The sequence below is a fragment of the Danio aesculapii genome, chromosome 3, assembly GCF_903798145.1.
Source record: "Danio aesculapii chromosome 3, fDanAes4.1, whole genome shotgun sequence".
NCBI classification, from domain to species: Eukaryota; Metazoa; Chordata; class Actinopteri; order Cypriniformes; family Danionidae; genus Danio; species Danio aesculapii.
This window is the reverse complement of record NC_079437.1, coordinates 29,187,730-29,208,711: the sequence shown is the minus strand read 5'-3', so window position 1 is coordinate 29,208,711 and position 20,982 is coordinate 29,187,730. Positions and strand designations below refer to the sequence as shown.

The window sequence follows — 20,982 nt, the reverse complement described above, 5'->3', positions numbered from 1 at the left end:
TTTTCTTTTTTAAACATTTTGCATTAAATATTGAGAAAATAACGTATCAATCTTTAATATGTAATTTTGTAATCAATACATTTATATTTGTTTGATTTTATTATTATTAAACACACACTTCATGATTATGATGCTGATCACTTCATGATTATATAGACAGTAGTATCATTTTATATTTTTGGTTTTCATTTTAGTTTTAATTTTTTATTATTTTATATATATTTTTAGTTAGATTTTTGCCTTTTTTTCATTTTCATTAGCTTTTTTAATATTACTATTGTATCTTTGTCTAAACTAGTTTAATACTTATGTTTAAACTTTTTCAGTTTTCAAATTAAAATTTGTCTATGAAGATTTATTCTAATATTCACAATTTTTTTTAGCTTTAGTTCAATTTTTAATCATTTTAGTTAGTTAGTTTTAATAAACAGCAATGTTTACTTTAGGCGTTAAAAACATGTAAAAAGTCAACAACTATGACATATAGTTCTGATCCAGTTTCATAATTTGTATCAAAATCAATCCGACACCACAAAAAATATCTTCACAATTTTTTTTTGTTATTGAATCAAATTAACTTTCCTAGTCATCTCAACTTACATCAATCAAACAAAATATTGTTAATGTCCCCATGAACCAGAAGCTGCGACCGTTACTTTCATTATATTGTGACACAGTTCCTAGAGAAACGGAATTTTAAATGAGCAAATGAGAAACAGTGGACGTGCCTTGTTTTTTCTACCATGAGCTGATTGGATGTAGTAAAGTAGGTATTTCATTCAGAAAGATGGGGAAAAGGGTTTGGGGAGTGTTATTACGAACTAACAGACACCTCCTGCTCACCATTTCTGTTTGTTGTCAAAACTCTCAGTTGAAGGGGTGTGGTTAAGTATGTTAGCCACGCTCAATTCCTAATATATATGTAATCTGACAAATTAACTGAAAAATAAAACAACAGGAAGTGCATTTTCAGATTTCAGATTAGAAGGGGAAACAATTTTTTTTTCTTAATGACATGCACAGATGAATTGTTTTACCACAAGCAAGCACTAGCAATGTGAGCTAACAAAATCATATGGTTAGTTTTGATTTCTTGGGGACTTGTATAACTTAAAAATGTAGCTGAAACCTGTTTAACTTATTAAAATAAGTAAAGCAACATAAAATTATTTGATGTCTTGACTATTTGTCAGAAAATGTTTTACAGTAAAGCCCTGAATTTAGATTTTTGCATGCATAAGTTCCACATTACAGTGTAAAGTTGAAAAAGTGTGTCTGTAGTGATTTCGACTTTCCTCCATGTTAGATCCTGGCCTATGGAGACATGAACCATGAGTGGGTGGGCAATGATTGGCTGCCCAGTCTGGGTTTGCCCCAGTACAGAAGCTACTTCATGGAGTCTCTTGTGGATGCCCGCATGTTGGACCATCTGACCAAGAAAGAGCTGCGTGGTCAGCTGAAAATGGTGGACAGCTTCCACAGGTAATGTCTGTTTTTCTCTCCCCATCAGTTAAATGCCGCCACATGCTTCATTATTCCCTTTCTTCATCAGTCTTAATCTCACGCTCACCTGATGCCCATCAGTTATTCTCAGGGTGCAGGTGTGTGTCTTTGGGCCTTTGCTAATCTCCAGTGTGCCTGGGGTCAGTTTTTGTAACACTTTTTTTTCGGGGTGGAGGTCTCTAATGAATTTAGATAGCCCTGTGACCTCTTTCTTTATCTGTGTGCTCTTTTGACCCGCAGGGTGAGCATGCATTATGGCATCATGTGCCTGAAGCGCCTCAATTATGACCGCAAGGAGCTGGAGAGGAGGAGAGATGAGAGCCAGCACCAGAATAAAGGTTTTTAGCTTACTTTTCTTACTTGATTTTTTGTTTGTTAACAAATATGCCTAACTGTTAGTAGTACTAAGGTACAGAGTCCTTTTAGGGGATTTGTCTGAGGTGCATATCAGGCCTGTAGCCAGTCTGGTGAAAGCGGTGGTTCTTTTTCTCAAAAAGTGGACCTTATTGCAGTTATACGCCTCATTTTCTATTTAATTATTAGGTTTAAATGCTGAATTTAGATGACATCTTAAACACTATTTTTAGCTGAATTAGCTTGTCGGATGGTCATCATAACCACACTTTTTGATGTTCCAAAAACATTTCCTACCTATTTAGAATAAAGAAATATGACATTTTCATAAAATACAAATTTATTACATCATATATCATTAGGAAGAAGTTTTAAAATAAATAGTTTTAAAATCAATACAGTTGTGAAAGATGACTTTGCTTATGTCAGACATTTTCTTGCACAGCTGGATGTTGGACTCATGAAAAATATTTGTTTGGATTGGCCAAAACTGATTACCTGAAGACACCAGGGTTCTGCTTGGTCTTAAAACCTTTTTCGATGGGTTATTTTTACAATTTATGATGGTATACAGTAGCAATCAAAATAGGACAAATGAGCTCATGTAGAGGACAAACTCTGGATTTTAGCCGTAGTGTGTGAGAGTCTATGGGTGTTTCCCTGTACTGGGATGCAGCTGGAAGAGTATCTGCTGCGTAAAACATATGCTGGACAAGTTGGCAGTTCATTCCGCTGTGGTGAATCCTGATGAATAAACTCAGCAAGCATTGTTTGTTTTAAAAAGATGTCTAATAGATGTCTAATAGACGTCTAAACATAGTCATCTTGGCTAAAACAAGGCCAAGTTTGGGCTGTCAATGAAAATCTAATAAGCGTCCAAGAATAGGCCAAAACTAGACTAGTCGTCAAATAAACAGAAATGAATGACTACACATATAAAGTCTGTCTATTTGACGACTAGTCTAGTTTTGGGTTATTCTTAGATGTCTATTAGATTTTCACTGACCGCCCAAGTTTAGCCTTGTTTTAGCCAAGCTGTCTACGTATAGATGTCTATTAGACATCTATATGTGTAGACATTCATTTCTGTTTATTTGACGACTAGTCTAGTTTTGGCCTATTCTTGGACGTCTATTAGATTTTCATTGACAGCCCAAACTTAGCCTTGTTTTAGCCAAGATGACTATGTTTAGACGTCTATTAGACATCTATTAGACATCTTTTAAAAACAAACAATGCTTGCTGAGTTTATACATCAGGATTCGCCACAGTGGAATGAACTGCTAACTTGTCCAGCATATGTTTAGATGTCTATTAGACATCTATTAAAGACTAAATTGTTTGCTGGGAAGAAACTAAGCCGAAGGAAAATGAATAAATGAATGAATGAATGAAAGTAATATTTCTTATTATTAATATTATTATTATTTTAATCATTATAATCAGATAAATGCAGCTTTGTTTAAGAGACTTAAGTAAACAACACAAACATTTAAAACGTATTGCTTTTTTTATTCTTTCCTAAATGATGCGGTGATTGAGCAGCTACATTTTGCATCCTGGGTAAACCGATCCACCAGCTAGACCAGCACTAAACCAACATAAACCAGACCATGTTGCTTTAAGCTGGCCTAGCAGGAATTTCAGGATATTTTTCTCAAGTCCTCTTTGGGTTTTATCATGTTAATCTTTTGGCTTTGCATCATCAATCAAATCATAGAGCAGAACAGTCTGATAAACACAACGCACAAAAGGGAAAAGGCAACAACAGTCACCCGTGGAATGTACAGTTCATCAAAACATCGGACAGTGAATGAGAAAATGGCAGAGAGAGAGGAAGGGTGTTTACACAGAGTGCGCTTGTTAGTAATAACATACATTATCAGCAGTGACGTCTGGAAAGCGTTGAGCGGCTCAGCCTTCCATTATGAGCAGCATTCAGTGGCACAATAGACATTTCACATTTTGAAGAGCAGCTGATCAAAGCACAATGCACAGATCGCACTATTAATCTGCCAGTTGTTTTAAAGGTGCAGTCGCCGCCTCATTCACTACCTTGATTAGAAACAGATGCCTTCGCTGATCTACAAGTTATTCATCGCATAGCAACACAGATGCCTTCATGCCATTTGAGACTATATTAAGCTCGAGTGAATGGCTTTTGCATGCACACATCTCTCCATGCAATACTTATACATGTAAAGGGAATTTTAGAAAGCACTGATCCTTTTATAAAGCTGTTAAATGGGGTTTTAAGACAGTAAAAAAAAATCATTTTTCATATATATGTTATTATATTGTGAGTTAAGGTGCATCTTAGAAACAATTGATTTTAGTATTTTTCATAATTAGAAATAAATAACTTAAGACTTTTTATTTGCCATTTATGTATTTTTTTTATGAATGCATCCCCAAATACAAAGCATGAAAATGCTCTAAAACAATCAATAACCTGCTATTTTTGATATTTTTGTTCTTTCTAACTAAAGATATAAGAATAAACGGTGGCTACCAAGTGTAATGTGAAGTGACACTGACAACAGGGGAGCGGATCCAAACAGGTGTTTTTAAGAATGGTCAGGCAATGGTCACAATCAGGAGCAAGCAGATGTATGAAGGTAAATCCAAAGTCATGGTCATAAAACAGGCAGACATCATAAAAAAACAAGGTGAGGGTCAAAAACACGTCAAGGCAAGGAAAACGCGTCGTAATGTTCACACACAGTATAACAAGACTGAGGGTGTCAAAGTGAGCTATATATATATATATATATATATATATATATATATATATATATATATATATATATATATATATATATATATATATATATATATATATATATATATATGAGTGTAATCAGTCCATGAGCATTTTCACTTGTGTGAGTCTAATCAATGGAAACTGGAACAGGTGCGAGATTGTGGTGCATGACTGGATCTTGTAGTCCATATACCGGTGGATTTGTAGTTCTATGCAATCTGTGAGTTTACCAGCGATCTGTAAGGATCAGTCTTTTCCTCCACATTAGACTCGGTGTTAGCTTTGGTCATGTTTATATACTGTTATTGCAATATTCATGTTTTGAATCATGTCTGTTCATGGTTTGATAGATTTTTTTTAATTACTTTTACTTTTTGCATTTTTTGGGATCTTAACATCCTAAAAACAACACTACATTAAATGAAACGAAACTTAGCTTTCCATATATTTTGTTTCAATAAACCAGCAAAACTGCATTCATGTCACTATTTAACATGAAAGCACAAGTGTGTAAAGAGCCTACTTCTATTTGCCCCAAGGAAAAATAGCAAGTTTACAGTTTAACAAATGAACCCAAACCTCTGTTACTAATTGGATAACAATACTTTATAACTAGTAAAGGAGGAATGTTGAGTTGCTTTGTTGCAATAGCTAATTATGTTATGTGGAGTATTATTAATGAGAGAGAGAGAGAGAGAGAGAGAGAGAGAGAGAAATTGACTGAGCAAGTCTGTTTACCTGTTTCTGCATTCATTTTCTTGTCTCAACTCTGGTCAGTGCACTGGTTTATTAAAAGTGCAAATAAAGACCTTTTACTAAAATATTTAAAATATATTACATAAATACATTTTATCACTATAGACAGATGGATGGATAGATGGATGTATAGATTTACATGCTAAATTTCTATTGAGATATTCAAATTAAGCTTTTATATTTTATGAAGTAATTTCCCTAAAAATACCATGTTTTTGCAAATACAGCCTGCAAATTTGAAAAGTTACCAGACTGCTCGTGAAGGTCCACACCTCACTTTCATTTTCACTTTCACAAGCAGGAGGGAAAGGGTTTTTCATGCACTGAAAATGTTGTTTTGAAAGGCATATCTGATGTAAAGTTGTTTTTACTCTCAGGCAGTTATGTTTTGGTTAGCAAGAAGTTGCTAGGCAACTGAGGCACACATATTCAAAGTTACAGGGAACAGTAGCAGAGTCTGACCGCTATGGTAATTAAAGGCAGAAATACTCATAGCTCTTTTTTCTGGGAAGAGGTCTGAATAACACTGTTGCGAGCCGGGCGGGTTAATAATTGTACTGTGGTGTTAGTAACTGTACTATGGAGCTGGTTTCGGGTGGCCTCTGTGATCAGTTACTATACCAAAGTTACAGACTGTACTAAAAAGGGAGGGGTCCGGGAGGGGTGAAATTATGGGAGTTTTCTGGGAAAAATAACAAAACGGGATGGTGGTGGGAGATGGGTCTGAAATACGGGAGACTCAGGTATGTGTGGATGTATGAATTATATTTTGTAAATGTTTTGTAAAAGGCTTTTTGTGTGTTAATGGTTTTTAAATGCTCTTCAGACAGCTCTTCAGCATATATATATATATATATATATATATATATATATATATATATATATATATATATATATATATATATATATACACATACATACATACATACAGACACACACACACACACACACACACATATATATATATATATATATATATATATATATATATTCATTTTCTTTTTGGCTTAGTTCCTTTATTAATCTGTGGGTCACCACAGTGGAATGAACTGCCAACTTATCCAGCATACGTTTTATGCAGCGGATGCCCTTCCAGCTGCAACCCATCACTGGGAAACATCCACACACACTCATTTACACACGTACACTACAGACAATTTAGCTTACCCAATTCACCTAAACCACATGTGTTTGGACTTGTGGGGGAAACTGGAGCACCTGGAGGGGGAGAACATGCAAACTCCACACGCCAACTGACCCAGCCGAGGCTAGAACCAGCAACCTTCTTGCTGTGAGGCGAACGTGCTACCCACTGCGCTGTGCAGCCCATATAGATATAAGTAATTTATCATTTATATAAGTATATATGAGCAACGGTTATTTTTAGTAACTTAATTTAACAAATAGTTAACAACACTGCCTAAACCAGACCATTAGTTCATGACACACTAACGTCTATTGCTCTTCTGTCAGCAGACTGAAGGCTACAGAATATGTCATTACCTGAAGCTGTGTGGGCTGTTTTATATTTACCACACAGTATTAACACTGTAAATGATTCAAGAAGAACAGTTTGACTGTTTGCCATGATTGCATTCCTTCCTTTCAACTTGGGTCTGGAGAAGCTGAGTCAACAAAACCAATTCAAAGCCTTCGGAATCCTCTGGAAATACAAAGCAGAGACAAGGGCTGAAAACAAAAACATATGTGTTCAAATGTGCACTGGGTATAATACTATAAGTTCATCTATGAGATCAGGAGCTACTGACGCATAAGATGAAATCCAGAGTCATCACTCAAGATACTGTGATGCCGCTGAGTGGTGAACTGCCTCCTGGAAGTCTGTTCACTGTCCGGTGTTTGTGTTTCTGTTGTAGATGTGATGGTGTGGTCGAACGAGCGTGTGATGTGCTGGGTCCAGTCCATCGGCTTAAAGGAGTATGCAGATAACCTGACTGAGAGCGGTGTTCATGGAGCCCTGTTGGCCCTGGATGACACCTTCGATTACACTGACCTCGCCCTGCTCCTGCAGATCCCCAATCAAAACACACAGGTACAGAGACAAGACTGCGCACAAACACTCATTTATGACTTACACCCTTTCAGACATAACTTGTATATTTCTAAAACATTTATCTTAAAGCAGTGGCTCGCATCCCCCCCCCACCCCCCCCCCCCCCCCCCAACACTGCATGTTTTGCATGTCTCCTTAGTCAAACACATAATTCAACTCATTAGCAGAGACTCTAGGGCAGCATCCGAAATCACCTAATTCTTGAGTAGGTGCTACATTTGAATTTGAATTTCTGTTCTTTCCATACAGTATGAACGTGAGTAGTATGAATGGAGCTTTATTATCTTTAGCATCATCACGTGACCTACCAACATCAGTTGTGTCGCTTCACTCCCAGTCACAAATTCTCTCCTGTGACATCATGAGATGGCATAGCATCCATTGGATGTTCACTTCAGAATCTTGCCAGAAGTAGTAGGTCATCGTGGTTTTCTCACATATTGTTTTTTGAATACTATAAATTTGGACATACTACTCTGCTCGCATACTGTCTTTCTACATATTATGTAGTATGAAAGTATGAAATTTTGATCACAGCCGAGGACCTGAAATGGTTGTGTAAGACAAAGGAGACGTGCAAAATGTTCTGTCCAAGGGGTGCTTTAGGAACATTGTTGAGAACCACTGCCTTAAAGTGATAGTTCACCCAAGAATTTGCTGTTTATTTACTCACCCACAGGCTGTCCAAAATGTTTTTTTGTTTGTTTTTTGCCATGATGAGTTTTGTCTATATTATTTATTTATTTTGTAAGATGCTAATATTCCCCTTAAAGTGCAATTTACTTAACTAGGTTAACTAGGCAAGTTAAGTTAATAGGGAAAGTCATTGGACAACATTGGTTATTGATTATTGAAAAAAAGAGTTTTTAAGGGGGCTAAAATATTGACCTTACATTTACATTTAGTCATTTAGCAGACGCTTTTATCCAAAGCGACTTACAAATGAGGACAGGGAAGCAATTTACACAACTATAAGAGCAGCAGTGAACAAGTGCTATAGACAAGTTTCAGGTGTGTAAAGTCGAAGAAGCAAAGCATTAGTAATGTAAGTTTTTTTTTTTTGAGAGAGTACAGTTAGTGGTATAGCCAGAGAGGCAGTTGCAGATTAGGAAGGAAAGTGGAGACTAAGTAGTTGAGTTTTTAGTCGTTTCTCGAAGACAGCAAGTGACTCTGCTGTTCTGATGCAGTTAGGGAGTTCATTCCACCAACTGGGCAGATTGAATGCAAGAGTTCGGGAAATTTTAGAATTTTTTTAATAAAAAAAAAACGATACCTGACAATACTTGGAGGACTGTGTATAAAAATACAAGTATACATATTTCATAGTAAAGTTTCAAACTGCTCATTGATTAATTGACCATATTAATATTAGTATCATTAGCTTTGCTTGCTTCAAGTTGTCCTGACTGTGTCATATAGCCTATTACACTCTTTCACGTTAATTTTTTTTTGATTTTGGGAGGAGTCAATTTTAACATACTGTATGTGATTTCAACAACTAGATGCAATTAGACATCCAGTTCTGTATGGAATGCAACACAGACCACCTTTTGAAGAGGTTTGAGCAAATCTCAAATGCGTTTCAGAGGCATTTACACCTGTCCTCTAAGTTTCACAATGGAATAGCTATTATGAAACCAAACAAACTTTTATTTCACCCCGCCATCTGCTGGGTTCACACATGTGCTTATCACCATTTCATCATTTCTACAGCCCAAAACAGAACTGCTTCCTCAGCTTAGTCAATATTGGAGTGGGATTGGGTTAGGACTAGGTTAGAAAATCAATTAGATCATAAGTGCTGCTAGTAGTGAGTTTTGATTGCGTAACTCGTAGATGTTTCTGGCTCCAGCCCCAAACTATTCAGCCTTTCCTTCAGTTCCCAGAATTCATTCACAAAACTGGACGTCACTATAGACTAGATCAGTTTCAGACACAGTGCACAGACCAATTGTTTTGCTTCATAAAAACCTAGACATTTGTTGCATTCTCTGCACTGTAAAAAATAAAATTAAAAGTTGAGTTAACTTACAGTTTTAAAGCAACCGGCTGCAAAGAAATTTAGAGTTTATTAAGCCTCAGTGGTTGAAGTTATGCCCAATTATTCCGTAAAGTATACTTGACTTAAACCAGCTTTTTCAGTCAGCTTTAAAAAAGTATTTGGCACAACTTCAACCACTGAAGCTTTATAAACTCAATTTCTTTGCAGCCGGTTGCTTTAAGATTTTAAGTTATATAGTTATACATAATATTTGACTTGTTTTGTAAGATACTAGTATTACGCAGTGCAATTTACTTAATTAGGTCAATTAGGTTAACCAGGCAAGTTCGGTAACTTATTCCTTAATTAGGAAATCAATGGACAACAGTGGTTTGTTCTGTAGATAATTCTAAAAGAGGGCTAATAATATTGACCTTAACATGTTTTTAGTAAAAGTAATGATAATTCTAGACCAGCGGTGTCAGGGCAGCCCTACACTATTTAGTTCCAAGCCTGCTTCAACACACTTAAGCCAATGCACTTTTCGCTGCATAGACTTCTATTCATACGTAAGCGAATGTAGCAGATCGGAAACGCAAGGTTATACAAAGTTGTGCATGTCACTGCATTGGGAAAAAATGGATTTTAAGTAAACTCAACATTTAATTTTTTACAGTGTAATGCTTTTTTTTTTTTTGGTCTCACATAGTGATACTATTAAATACTTTATTTTAAAGTTGTGTTTTGTGCTATCCCAAACTTACTAATTAACCACATTCAACAAACTTAAGTGATTGCAAAGCTAATGGTACTAATATCAATATGCTCAAAAAACAACAATTTAACATCAAACATTTAAAACACCAAGATAGAACATTTGTTGACGCTTCAAAAAAGGACACAAATAAACATTCACAGTGATTTTGTATTGATGTAGACAGACTGCATGAATAAAACTCAAAACAATAAGAGCTTCATAGCTGAAAGCTTTGTAAGTACACATTATTCCCGACCAGTCTTCATTGGTTAACATGTAAGCTTTGTTTATTCCACATGTAGGCACGACAACTTCTGGAGAAGGAATACAACTCCCTCATCTCAATGGGAACAGAGAGGAGGCCAGACGAGGTGAGCATCGTGGGATGTTTACCTCCCACCACCCAAATACACACGAAGTCAAGTGACACTGTTCTCACAGGAGCTGTTTGTGCTTTCCGGTTCTTTGGTTTTGAATTACTGAATTCATTTCTTAATTGTTTTATTTATTTATTTTTGCCTTTTGTCTTGCGCTTAGTTGGGGTCAATAGAGCTGCCCTACATTGAATTACATCCTTCAACATTCACACTGAACTAAACTGTTTCATCTGTGAACTAACTAGAACAAAACCGCCATTCTGTGTCAAGTCAACAATGTGTTTCTACACTTTTGCTGGTTGTTTAGACTTCTTATTTAAAATGAGTTGAAACAACACAATTCTTCAATTCTTATGTTTTTGGAACAACTTAATTGTTTGGTTCAATTCACTCAAATTTGTAAAAAAGATTGCGTTAACTTAAGTGATTTTTTTGGGGGGAAAATTTGTGGGAAACAGCATTTTTATAGTATAAAGCATGTTTGCGAGAAAAAGAATTGCGCCAAAGTGCTTTACAAGAAAAACACAATACGTGAAACCAGCAAAAGAAGCATGGATCGTATAAGAAAAGAAAGATAAAGATAAATATTTAAACTAACCTTAATCAAAAGCAGAGTTGGGTGTAACACGTTCCACCTTAACGCGTTTTTGGGAATGCAGTAATGTAACGAATTACATTTCAAATTTGTGTAATTTGATTACAGTTACTAAAGTCAATGAAACTGCGTTACATATGCATCTTTTAGATAACATTTTCCGCCGCAACATCAGTTAATAAGCATGCGCTTCTAAATTCCTGAGTGCGAAATGCAGTCTATGTCCAGTCTCTAATGAACTTTCGACTGCTTTTAAGTCGACCAGAAACTTGTTTAAACACTTGATTAGAAAGCTTTCTACGATAATACTCGTTGCCAAGAGGACACGGGTGTCCAAAAATACAGCGGCCCAACTCAACCTAAATGAGATGTCAATGGTTACAGATATCCAGTTTTCTTCTAAATGTCTTCTTTTGTATGTTTGTGTGACAAACAGATTTGAAAGAAGTGAAGGATGAGAGAATGTTAAGTTTTGGTTGAATTCTAAATATGTCAAGCTACTGTGATCAACCCTTTGTAATGTTTTTCAGTGAATAGTACACTACTGAAAGAGCTGCAGTTTATTCTGTATTTTTTTAAATAATTATATTTTGTTTTAAAAGTAACTTCAAAGTAAAGTGATTAGTAATCTGATTACTTTTTTTGTGAAGTAATCAGTAATGTAATCAGATTACAATTTTCAAGTAGTAGTCAGTAATTTGTAATCTATTACTTTTTAAAGTAACTTACCCAACACTGATCAAAATCCAGTAAAGCAAATACGGTTTAAGAGCAGTTTTAGTATAATTTTAAGAAAAACTATTTAGTTTCTGGCAAACTTCTGAAGTTTGGAAGCTGCATTTGAAAAAGCTCGTTCACTCTTAGTTTTAGAACGCGGGACAGTAAGAGGAAGCTGATTACTAAGTGATCCCTGAGAGGTAAAGCGAATCAGAAGGTCACATATATTTTGGTGCAAGTTCAGATAAAGTCTTTTACACAACTTTTAAAAAAATCTGAACTGTAAAGGAAGCCAATGTAAATATGCTAAAATTGAGAATCCATTTTGGACAATTTGAAGGCAAGAAACTGCCATTTGAGGCAGGCCACAGTAAAAAGAATTACAGTAATCTAGGAGTGATGTTAGAAAAGCATGGTCTCCAGATCTTTGTGGGGCAGAAACTGTGATTGATTTCAGGTGGAAGAAACTACCTTTTACCACTGAGCTAATTTGTTTCTCAAAATTGAGAAACAAATCAAATGTAACCCTATCTGTCAACACTGGGATGTAAGAATACGCCCGCTAACCCACCCACAACAAATCCCTAAACTCCTAAATCTGTTCATTCAGAGAATTTTAATTGTAAATAAACATATTTGAAACCTTTTTAAATTATAACATCAAATGATAGAATCGATATCATACATAATTACTGAAAATAAAATCAAAGGTTTAGCCTATTAAATCAATGCCTATATAGAAATTAAATCAAGTATACGGTATATTAAATCTCAGTCACTGTATAATTTAAATACTGATCAAAGTTACTGTAGTTGTTTACTGAAAAGCAGAAAATCAATCTCTCATTTTGATCCACTTTTTTGTTTGATAACAGAAGTGTGGCTTTAAGACTGCACAGATCTATAATGAGAGCATTCGATTACTTTTATAACTGTTTATGCTCATTAAATAGAAGATGCCGTAATAATATGTAGACTTATATACCTTGTGTATTTGTTTAAACACACCCAAATCCCAAAGCGTCCACTTTCGTTTCTCTTCAAATCGTGTGTACAGAAGCCATTTTGGGAACAGTGTGGACGGACAGCTGTAATGAAAAGAAAGGGAATGTGGCCGTTTTTATATTCATTTCAAAATGTTTTCAAGCCAAATAGAGTGAAAGCATAATTCTCTTGAACAGCTCTTGCAATTACATCACTTTTGAGATAGGTTACTTCCACTTTTCATAGAAAGATAAAAAAATACGGGAGAAATATGAGAAAATACTTTAAACTATTTTTAAGTATGATGGCAGGATAGAATGGTAAAATGTGGGAGAATCCTGGCAAAGAGGGTTGACAGGCCAAGATTGAAAATGACTTAAAATCAGCGTCATGCCTGATTTTCAGTTATTGAATGTTTTTTTTTTTGTTGTTGTTTGTAAATTGCTTTGACCAATTTTGATTGTATGAAGCACTGTGGAAATCAAAAAGGACCTGACTTGAAGCGCTGATGTTTTGTGTCTTCTGGTCTTCCAGGATGGCACTAAGACGTTCACCCGCTCTCCATCATGGAGGAAGATGTTTCGGGAGAAGGACCTGAGGGGTGTGACGTCTGACTCCTCCGAGACCCTGCCTGCTAACTTCCGTGCCTCAGCCATCTCTACCCCCTCGGTCACGCTGAGGAAGGTCCAGAGCGATGGTGAGCTGAACATCCTCCATCCCCACTGCAATCATGGGATTTTAATTCAGATAGAAATAGTGGGAGAGAAAGGGGGAAATTACGCAGACCAAGTGTCAATATTTGAGAATTATTTCAATAAAAACTAATTACTTATTACTAAACTAATAGCTAAAAATTATTATTTATTTATTAATATAAAAAGCAATTGCTCAATATAACTAACATGCTATTTAACTCTAAAATTGTATTTAATTAGAATTATTTATATTAGTAGAAGTAGTAGTATTAGTATTACTATTAATATACTTTATGCCCTGAAGTCCGTTCTTTGTATCTCATTTACTGTAAATGATCTAAGTTGATTAGGAAAGATCGCTACATGAACTTGTGATTGTTGTGAAGGACAGATTCTATCGATCTTTGTAATCATGATCAGCAATGCAATGTGATTAACTGATGGCACACCAGTGTAAGCACATTATCTGATTCATATTCAATTATCCATGCTAACAAAGTTACATAAAATTAATAGTAAACAGTTTAAGTATGATAGTAAATAACTTTACACATTTGTTGATGGCTGCAGGTTTTACACATGGGTATTTAGCAATTTATTTAGTTTTACTTTGAGCTGATTTTCTTTAGGATCATATTTAAGTTTTTTAATTCTGTGACGTAAGGCACAACTGACTTTGAAATTAAATTTGCATCAAAAAAGCATTTTGATAATGCAAAGGTGTCTGCAACGTTTGTGAACATTCATATTACTGGCATATTAGCTATCAAACTAAAAAAAACAAAGGATATTGACCTAAAAAAAAGATAGAAACTGTATTTAAGCTCGGACGGTATCTTTTAAAAATCTGCGTTTGTATCAAAAAAGGCCATATTGGTATCTTAAAATTGGCCTATAGGCCACAAAGTCACTAATAAATGTTCTCTTTGAACCCCTTGGGGAGGATCATCCCCGTGACAGCATTTCTACCTTTATTTCTACCTTTATGATGTTTTCTTTTTGGATTTTTTTACTTCTGAATTTTTTGTATTTATATATTTTTACTATTTCACTATTTTCTCCAAATTAGTGTCTTTGCTTGAATTGACACAATCTAATGTAATCTGTTCATATTAGGGATGTCCCGATCAGTTTTTTTTTGCCCTCGAGTCCGAGTCATTTGATTTTGAGTATCTACCGAAACCTGATCCGATACTTCTATAATACATAAAAAGAATAAAGAAGAGTGAAGAAACAGACCCAGGATGTTCCTTATTTTTTATTCAATTTTTTATTTCAATTTTTTTATTCAAAATAACTCTGTTTGTTGTGTTAAATGTAGCCTCTTCCTTTCCACCTCTTGCAAATAAGTTTACATATCTCACAGTTTGCTATGGCAATGTTGTCATCATCAACTTTATAATACCTCTAGACCGCAGACATACTCGCATTTTCCGCTTCAAGCTGCCTCCGTCTTCTACTTTCTACATTTAAGTGTCTCTGCAACATAGTGATGTCATGCCACACGTGTTGCTGTTTCTGTGTGAAGCCAAGAAAGAGCTCTAACTCTGTATATATATATATAATATTCGAGTCCTGATCGGGAGGTGACGTCTAATTCCAATCGAGTCTGAAAGTGCGTGATCACGATTTCCTATCACGTGATCAGATCTGGACATACTTAGTTTATATGAAATAACTAGACCTGTTGTTATGACAACAACTCTCAGATGAGTTTTGAAGAATGAAACTATCCTGGGTCGTGTCAGAACATCAATAACCAAATCCAGCTAATCGAGCAATCTACGTACATAGAACAAACCCCAGGTCACAGAAACTTTCTTGCTTTCTACAAGCCTTGGCGATCTTTTCTCTTTTTTTAAATGGCATTAAACATGAGAACATTTATTTTGTGAATGCACAAACCCAACTACAGATATTGTAGTGCTGATCAACATTGTTAATCTATGTATTTTAAAGATTATATCTATATATCATATTTATGATATCTTCATACATAATAGACAAGTGATCAGTAAGCAGTCATTGCAGTACACCACTCAACAGCAGTCATACTGTATATGGACCATAATGTGTAAAAAGTCAAGTAAACATTTTTTTTCCACATTAAATGCAACTTCAGTTGATTTAAAAAGCTGTTATAAAAAGGGAAAATCCATAGTCATTTATTTCCAGTAATCTTTGCTTTAATAAATAATTTGATAGAGACCCAAAGACTTTGTGGAAATCCCCGCAATCAGGTCTGAAATAACTTTATGACAGAGTTAATGCTTAGATAAACTGTTAGACATTGTTTCCTTATGAGAAGGCGATGCAGCAGGAAAAGCTGTGTAAATCTGTCCACAAATATATTTCACAACAAAATCCTGTCTGTGTCTTCAGCATCTCCAAGGGCAGAGTCTGGTTCAGTGAGGACCTACTCCTGTTGAGGGACTGCAGAGGTGAGAGGATATATAGTTTTACATTCACATTAAACTACATTTTTATACAACATTTTTATATATTTGTGTATAAGTATATATAAGTTTGGGTCTGTTTTTTTTTCATGTTTTTTTAAAGAAAATTATTCTGTTCATCAAGGCGGCATTTATTAAATGTAAAAAAAAATGTTAAATATTTATCAAAATTTTAAATAACGGCTTTCTTATTGTATGAAGTTTCAAATGAAACTATTACTGTACCCTATCTAGACTTTACCCTGAATCATGGTGAAACATGTCACTCCTATTTGAATCAGAGATATTTAAAATTTAAAAGTAAACACTTTACATGCATTTAACAAGCAATGTGTGTATAAAACACTTGTAATGTAATTTGATGCAGAATCTAAAATTGGATGTCCTATTTTGAAATAAGTCACATGCATGTAGCCCACCAGACTTACTCTGTCTAGGCCTTGAAAATATTTCCAAACATAACGAAACTAAAGAGAAAAGTATTTAATGAAGGCTTTTAATGGGCATGTGTGGACAGGGCCCAAAGCTTTGTGGTACACCACTGTCAATGATTACCTTTTGTACACACGTAAATCACCAAAATTTCACTCATTTACGAGTACATTGAAAGTGCTTTTAGCATTCCTCACGGAGCATTCTCCATATTTTGCATGCTCTTTGTGTTGTTAAAACTTGTTTTGGAACGGACGTTGCTTTCATGTTTTCATTGAAGATTTATCGTGTGCTTTTGATTTGTGTGCGAATCATCATCGAGCCCACACAGAAACTCTGTGGGAATATTCACAAACACATCTCATCAGCTACTCTTAAAATAAATTTAAAGGGCACCTATGATGAAAATCATGTTTTGTAAGCTGTTTGGACACATCTGTGTGATGGTATAGTGTGTCCACACTCATATTGGAGTGATAGAAACACAATAAGTCTCTTTTGTTAAATTTCCAGATGTTAAAATAGAATCCAAATGCCTCCCATTTTGAGGCCAAACGTAACGTGACGTAAGAGTGCAATTTTCCCCGCCCAGCGAATTGATTGACAGCGGAGTATTATATTTCTCCGTAGTAACACATATAATCATATCAACAAGACAGGATGTGCACAAAGTAACTGCTATTAAAAGATCTAGGGTCTGTTCTTCGTAGCTAGCTAGATGATTTGGCAGATCCTGGATCTTTTAATCTTGATAACTGATCTCTGGCTAATTTGGTTCTTCAAACAAGTTTGCGAACCAGATTAAAATGTCTGGATGAACTGATCTGAGATCGCTGCGTGTGTTGTGAAGGACTGATCTATCGATCGACGAAAACATGATCAGCAATGCAATGATTGGCTGACGGCACAGCAGCGTATTGACATTGTCTGATTAATATTCAGTTATACATGTGAGCTAAATTACATCAAATTCATAGTAAACAGTTTATTAAATATGACACGCAATAACTTTACACATTGTTGTGGTCTGCATGCTTAGGCCCTTTCATGTGTCAAGAGCAATTTATTTAGTTTTACAGTTAGAGCGGATTTTCTTTATTATAGTAGCCAGTTTTTTAAACGGTGTAAAGAATAACTGGATGTTTACAAAAGCATTTTGATATTGGTAAAGGTGTCTGCAACTTTTGTGAAGCATCAAATCACCATCATATTAACTGTCAAACATGTTTATGACTGCATAAATGTATTATTGCATTTTAAAAAGTCACATTTTGCATGTCTATTATCACACACAAAGTGTACTAAAGCGATCAAACAAGTTCATATCAATAAGTTCTCTTTGCACCACCAGGTGGCAGTCTTTGTACTTTCATTTCGGAGTGCAGATTGCACAATTTTTATTAATATATATATATATATATATATAAAAAAAAAATATATATATATATATTTTTTTTTTTTTTTTTTTTAAAGTTAGTTAAAAAATATTTACTATTTTCCCAAGTGTATATAACTACTACTGTAAGAAAATATCAGAATTCGGTACATACTTTCAGTATTATCTTTGCTTGAACTGACCCAATCTAATCCTGTTTATATGAAATAAGCCTGCTCCCAACCAGGTTTGAGCTACCAGAACTGTTGCTATGACAACAAGTCTCGGATCAGTTTTGAAGAACGAAACGATCCTGGGTCGTGTCAAATCATCAATAACCAAATCCAGCTAACTGAGTAATCTACGTACGAAGAACAGACCCCTGTTCAGCTCTCTGTGATCATAAATCATCATCAAATGTGATCAAGAATAAGTTTTACAAGTTTAAAATGTTTTTAAAACAGTGCATATTTGTAACGAATTACAGCGATTTTACCGTCTTTATCACCACAGCCACATGTCACTACAACTATAAATAAAGACGCTTCAATCCCGGGTTGTGGATGTTAAATCAGGTTTATTTTGTACATTAATATAACAGGTATCCATACAGCAGTGGATATTAGCGTGTATCCTGTAGGGCTTTGCGATTTGGGGGGGAAATGTCTAATTGCGATTTTATTTATTTATTTATTTAATTTTTTTACAGATATTGCGATTTTGATTTGAGATTTAATTTTGTAGTCAAGCTTTAGCTCAATATTCTGTATCAGCTTCTTACTGGTAAAATGCAGTGAGTGTTCGTTAAAATAAGTAACTGAAAAGATATTAACTAACTCCAACTTCTATTCAACTTTGTTTATAAATATTCAGAAATAAATTTTTCTCTACAGCAAACAGTAGTAAGTTATGGCGTTAGTTATCTCCTGGTGCCTTCGTGATATTTTTCATATTGTGTAACAGCTGCAAACAACTCTGAAATTGTACTTAGCGGTTGGTAGCTACTAGATTGCTGGTTTTTGTATTTCCTCGTGCTGCGACAGCTCTTACAAATGACCTGGTTTTATTCAATGTCTGTGACTTTGAAACCAAAATATCCCCATATTACCGACATGCTGCTTTTCTTTGATATTAATTCATCTATTAATGCTCCTGAACTGGCAGACGCCATTATGCCACTTGTCTGCGCTTTCCTGTTTGTTTGTTTCATTGTGGGCTTTCTGCATAGTTCAGTTGCGCAATTCTGATTGGGCAGTACAAAAGTGTGCTCACTCAATTGGATAGTAAGCAACCCAGGCTCATTCTGAGAACGTAGTCCCGTGAACGTTTCTGGAGACCGCGAAATACGTAGCCGGGGGTACGTACGGCTGCATTTAATTTTTTTAAGCGAACGGTGCGGGGCGGTGTGACGCCGTTCCTACATACATATATATTTCATATCGCAGCCTCTCAAATTGCGATTTGATTCCGATTAAGCGTGCAAAACAGTGCAAAGTTAAATGTGCGTGCTGTGTGTGTATGTGAACTTTGTAACGACATTGTGTGTGACTCTTCGTTCTCATCGACTCATTAACTCCACAACAAATCCATCAAATAATCATTGGGAAAGTTCTTACTGTAGTATTTCTCACAAACGTTACGTGAGATCTGCTTCCTTCATGTCCGTCACTGTGCTGTTTATCTGATGCAGCCGGAGATTAAGGCTCACTCTGACAGGCACGTGGGAACGGTGGGCGGGGGAACTAGCATTAAAGGCACAGGCCACAAAAACAGCTATATGGCTGTTTAGAGCAGAAACTCCAGTATTCTGAAAGCTATAATAAATAATCTGATGGGTGTTTTGAGCTGTCTTGAATCTTGAAAAAGGGGTCAAATTGGTGCACTTTAAAATGCACAATTCCTCTCAAAAATTATATATAATAATAATAAAAATGTTATTCCATCTGGGACGGACCACTGATAACTGATGCCTTGGCTTGACTTTGTGTATCGTGACGGCGTTGTTTTGTAATTCTCTCTCTCGCACACAGGAGGCATCGTCATCGGAAAGCTGGAACCGGCTTTATATTTCATTCACGGGGAGGAAGGGGGGATAAGCAGAACAAAAAAAGCAATGAATATATACATTTATAAATATAACTCTACTGGTGTGACCATTCTGCAATAACAGAAGAGGGATGGAGAAAGAGCAAAAAAATAAATAAAAATTAAATGACAAAAAGACATGAAGAATGTATGACACACATACGAGAGAGAGAGAGTGGTAGGAGAAACGGGATGATTGGAGGCATCGGATGACTGTTTAATCTTTCTTTCTGTCGTTCTCTCTTCTCACTTCCTGTGTCTGTGCTGATGGGACATCCGTAGATGAACTCTCTTGTCTTTCCGTCCTTCGTTTCTATGGCCCTTGATTCCTCAAGAACGGCTGCAAGTCGCTCTCTCTTGAGTCTAATAGCAACGGATGTTTGTGGCAACTCAACCTGGACTTCAGGGATGTTTACATGCGCTAGGGTTCAGAGGAAGTGTACTTAAAAGACGACTTCGCTGGATGTTTCTCGATCACGAGAGCGAGCACAAGCTGAGAAAAGAGCGCAGGGAGAGAAAGAGTGAGGCCACAAAGGGCACAATTCTTGCTCAAGTACTACTAGGTGTTTTTTTTTTGTTCGGTTTTCAAACCTTTTAGAGTAAAGACGAAAGGTCCGAAAAGAGAGGGAGAGAGAGGGAAGCTGGTGGGTGAGACTGACTGATAGATGCTTGCGGACAAAGCAAGTGACCAGCAGAAATGAGTCCTGACGGACAGAATCATTCTAACAACGCAAGCCATAAAAGACGACAAGACGTGGACGGAGGTGGAGAAACGGGGGGACGGGATGGGAGGGAGGGAGGGATCCGCGTGTAAACCAGTGAGAGAAATCGTTTAGCTTCTGTGTTGCGATGCATGTCAAAACAACCAAGACGACAACGAACTAAAACGTTCGGGGAATAAGACAAATATGAAGTTAAAAATGAGAAAAATTACGTGTACATTAAACATATGAGGTTAAGAGCTTGGGGAACAATTTGTAAAATTGTGTGTACTTTGATTTTGATTTTTTATTTTTATGATAACTATATTTATTTTCTTTATGTATGTATTGAATAACTGTATGTACATGTTCATTT

At 35.7% G+C, this 20,982-nt stretch overlaps 1 protein-coding gene across 2 annotated transcripts in view; it reads left to right on the top strand.

Moving 5' to 3' along the window:
- Positions 1-20,684, top strand: part of ppfia3 (PTPRF interacting protein alpha 3) — an 82,871-nt gene extending 62,187 nt beyond the window's left edge. For both annotated transcript variants that reach the window (XM_056453584.1, XM_056453583.1), the window contains 7 exons: positions 1,307-1,482; positions 1,744-1,841; positions 7,255-7,430; positions 10,492-10,560; positions 13,397-13,559; positions 15,940-15,998; positions 19,851-20,684. In XM_056453584.1, coding sequence (XP_056309559.1) covers positions 1,307-1,482; positions 1,744-1,841; positions 7,255-7,430; positions 10,492-10,560; positions 13,397-13,559; positions 15,940-15,986 — 729 coding nt within the window. In that variant the 3' untranslated portion in view covers positions 15,987-15,998; positions 19,851-20,684. The remainder of the gene's footprint in view (positions 1-1,306; positions 1,483-1,743; positions 1,842-7,254; positions 7,431-10,491; positions 10,561-13,396; positions 13,560-15,939; positions 15,999-19,850) is intronic.
- Positions 20,685-20,982: the final 298 nt, after the last annotated feature.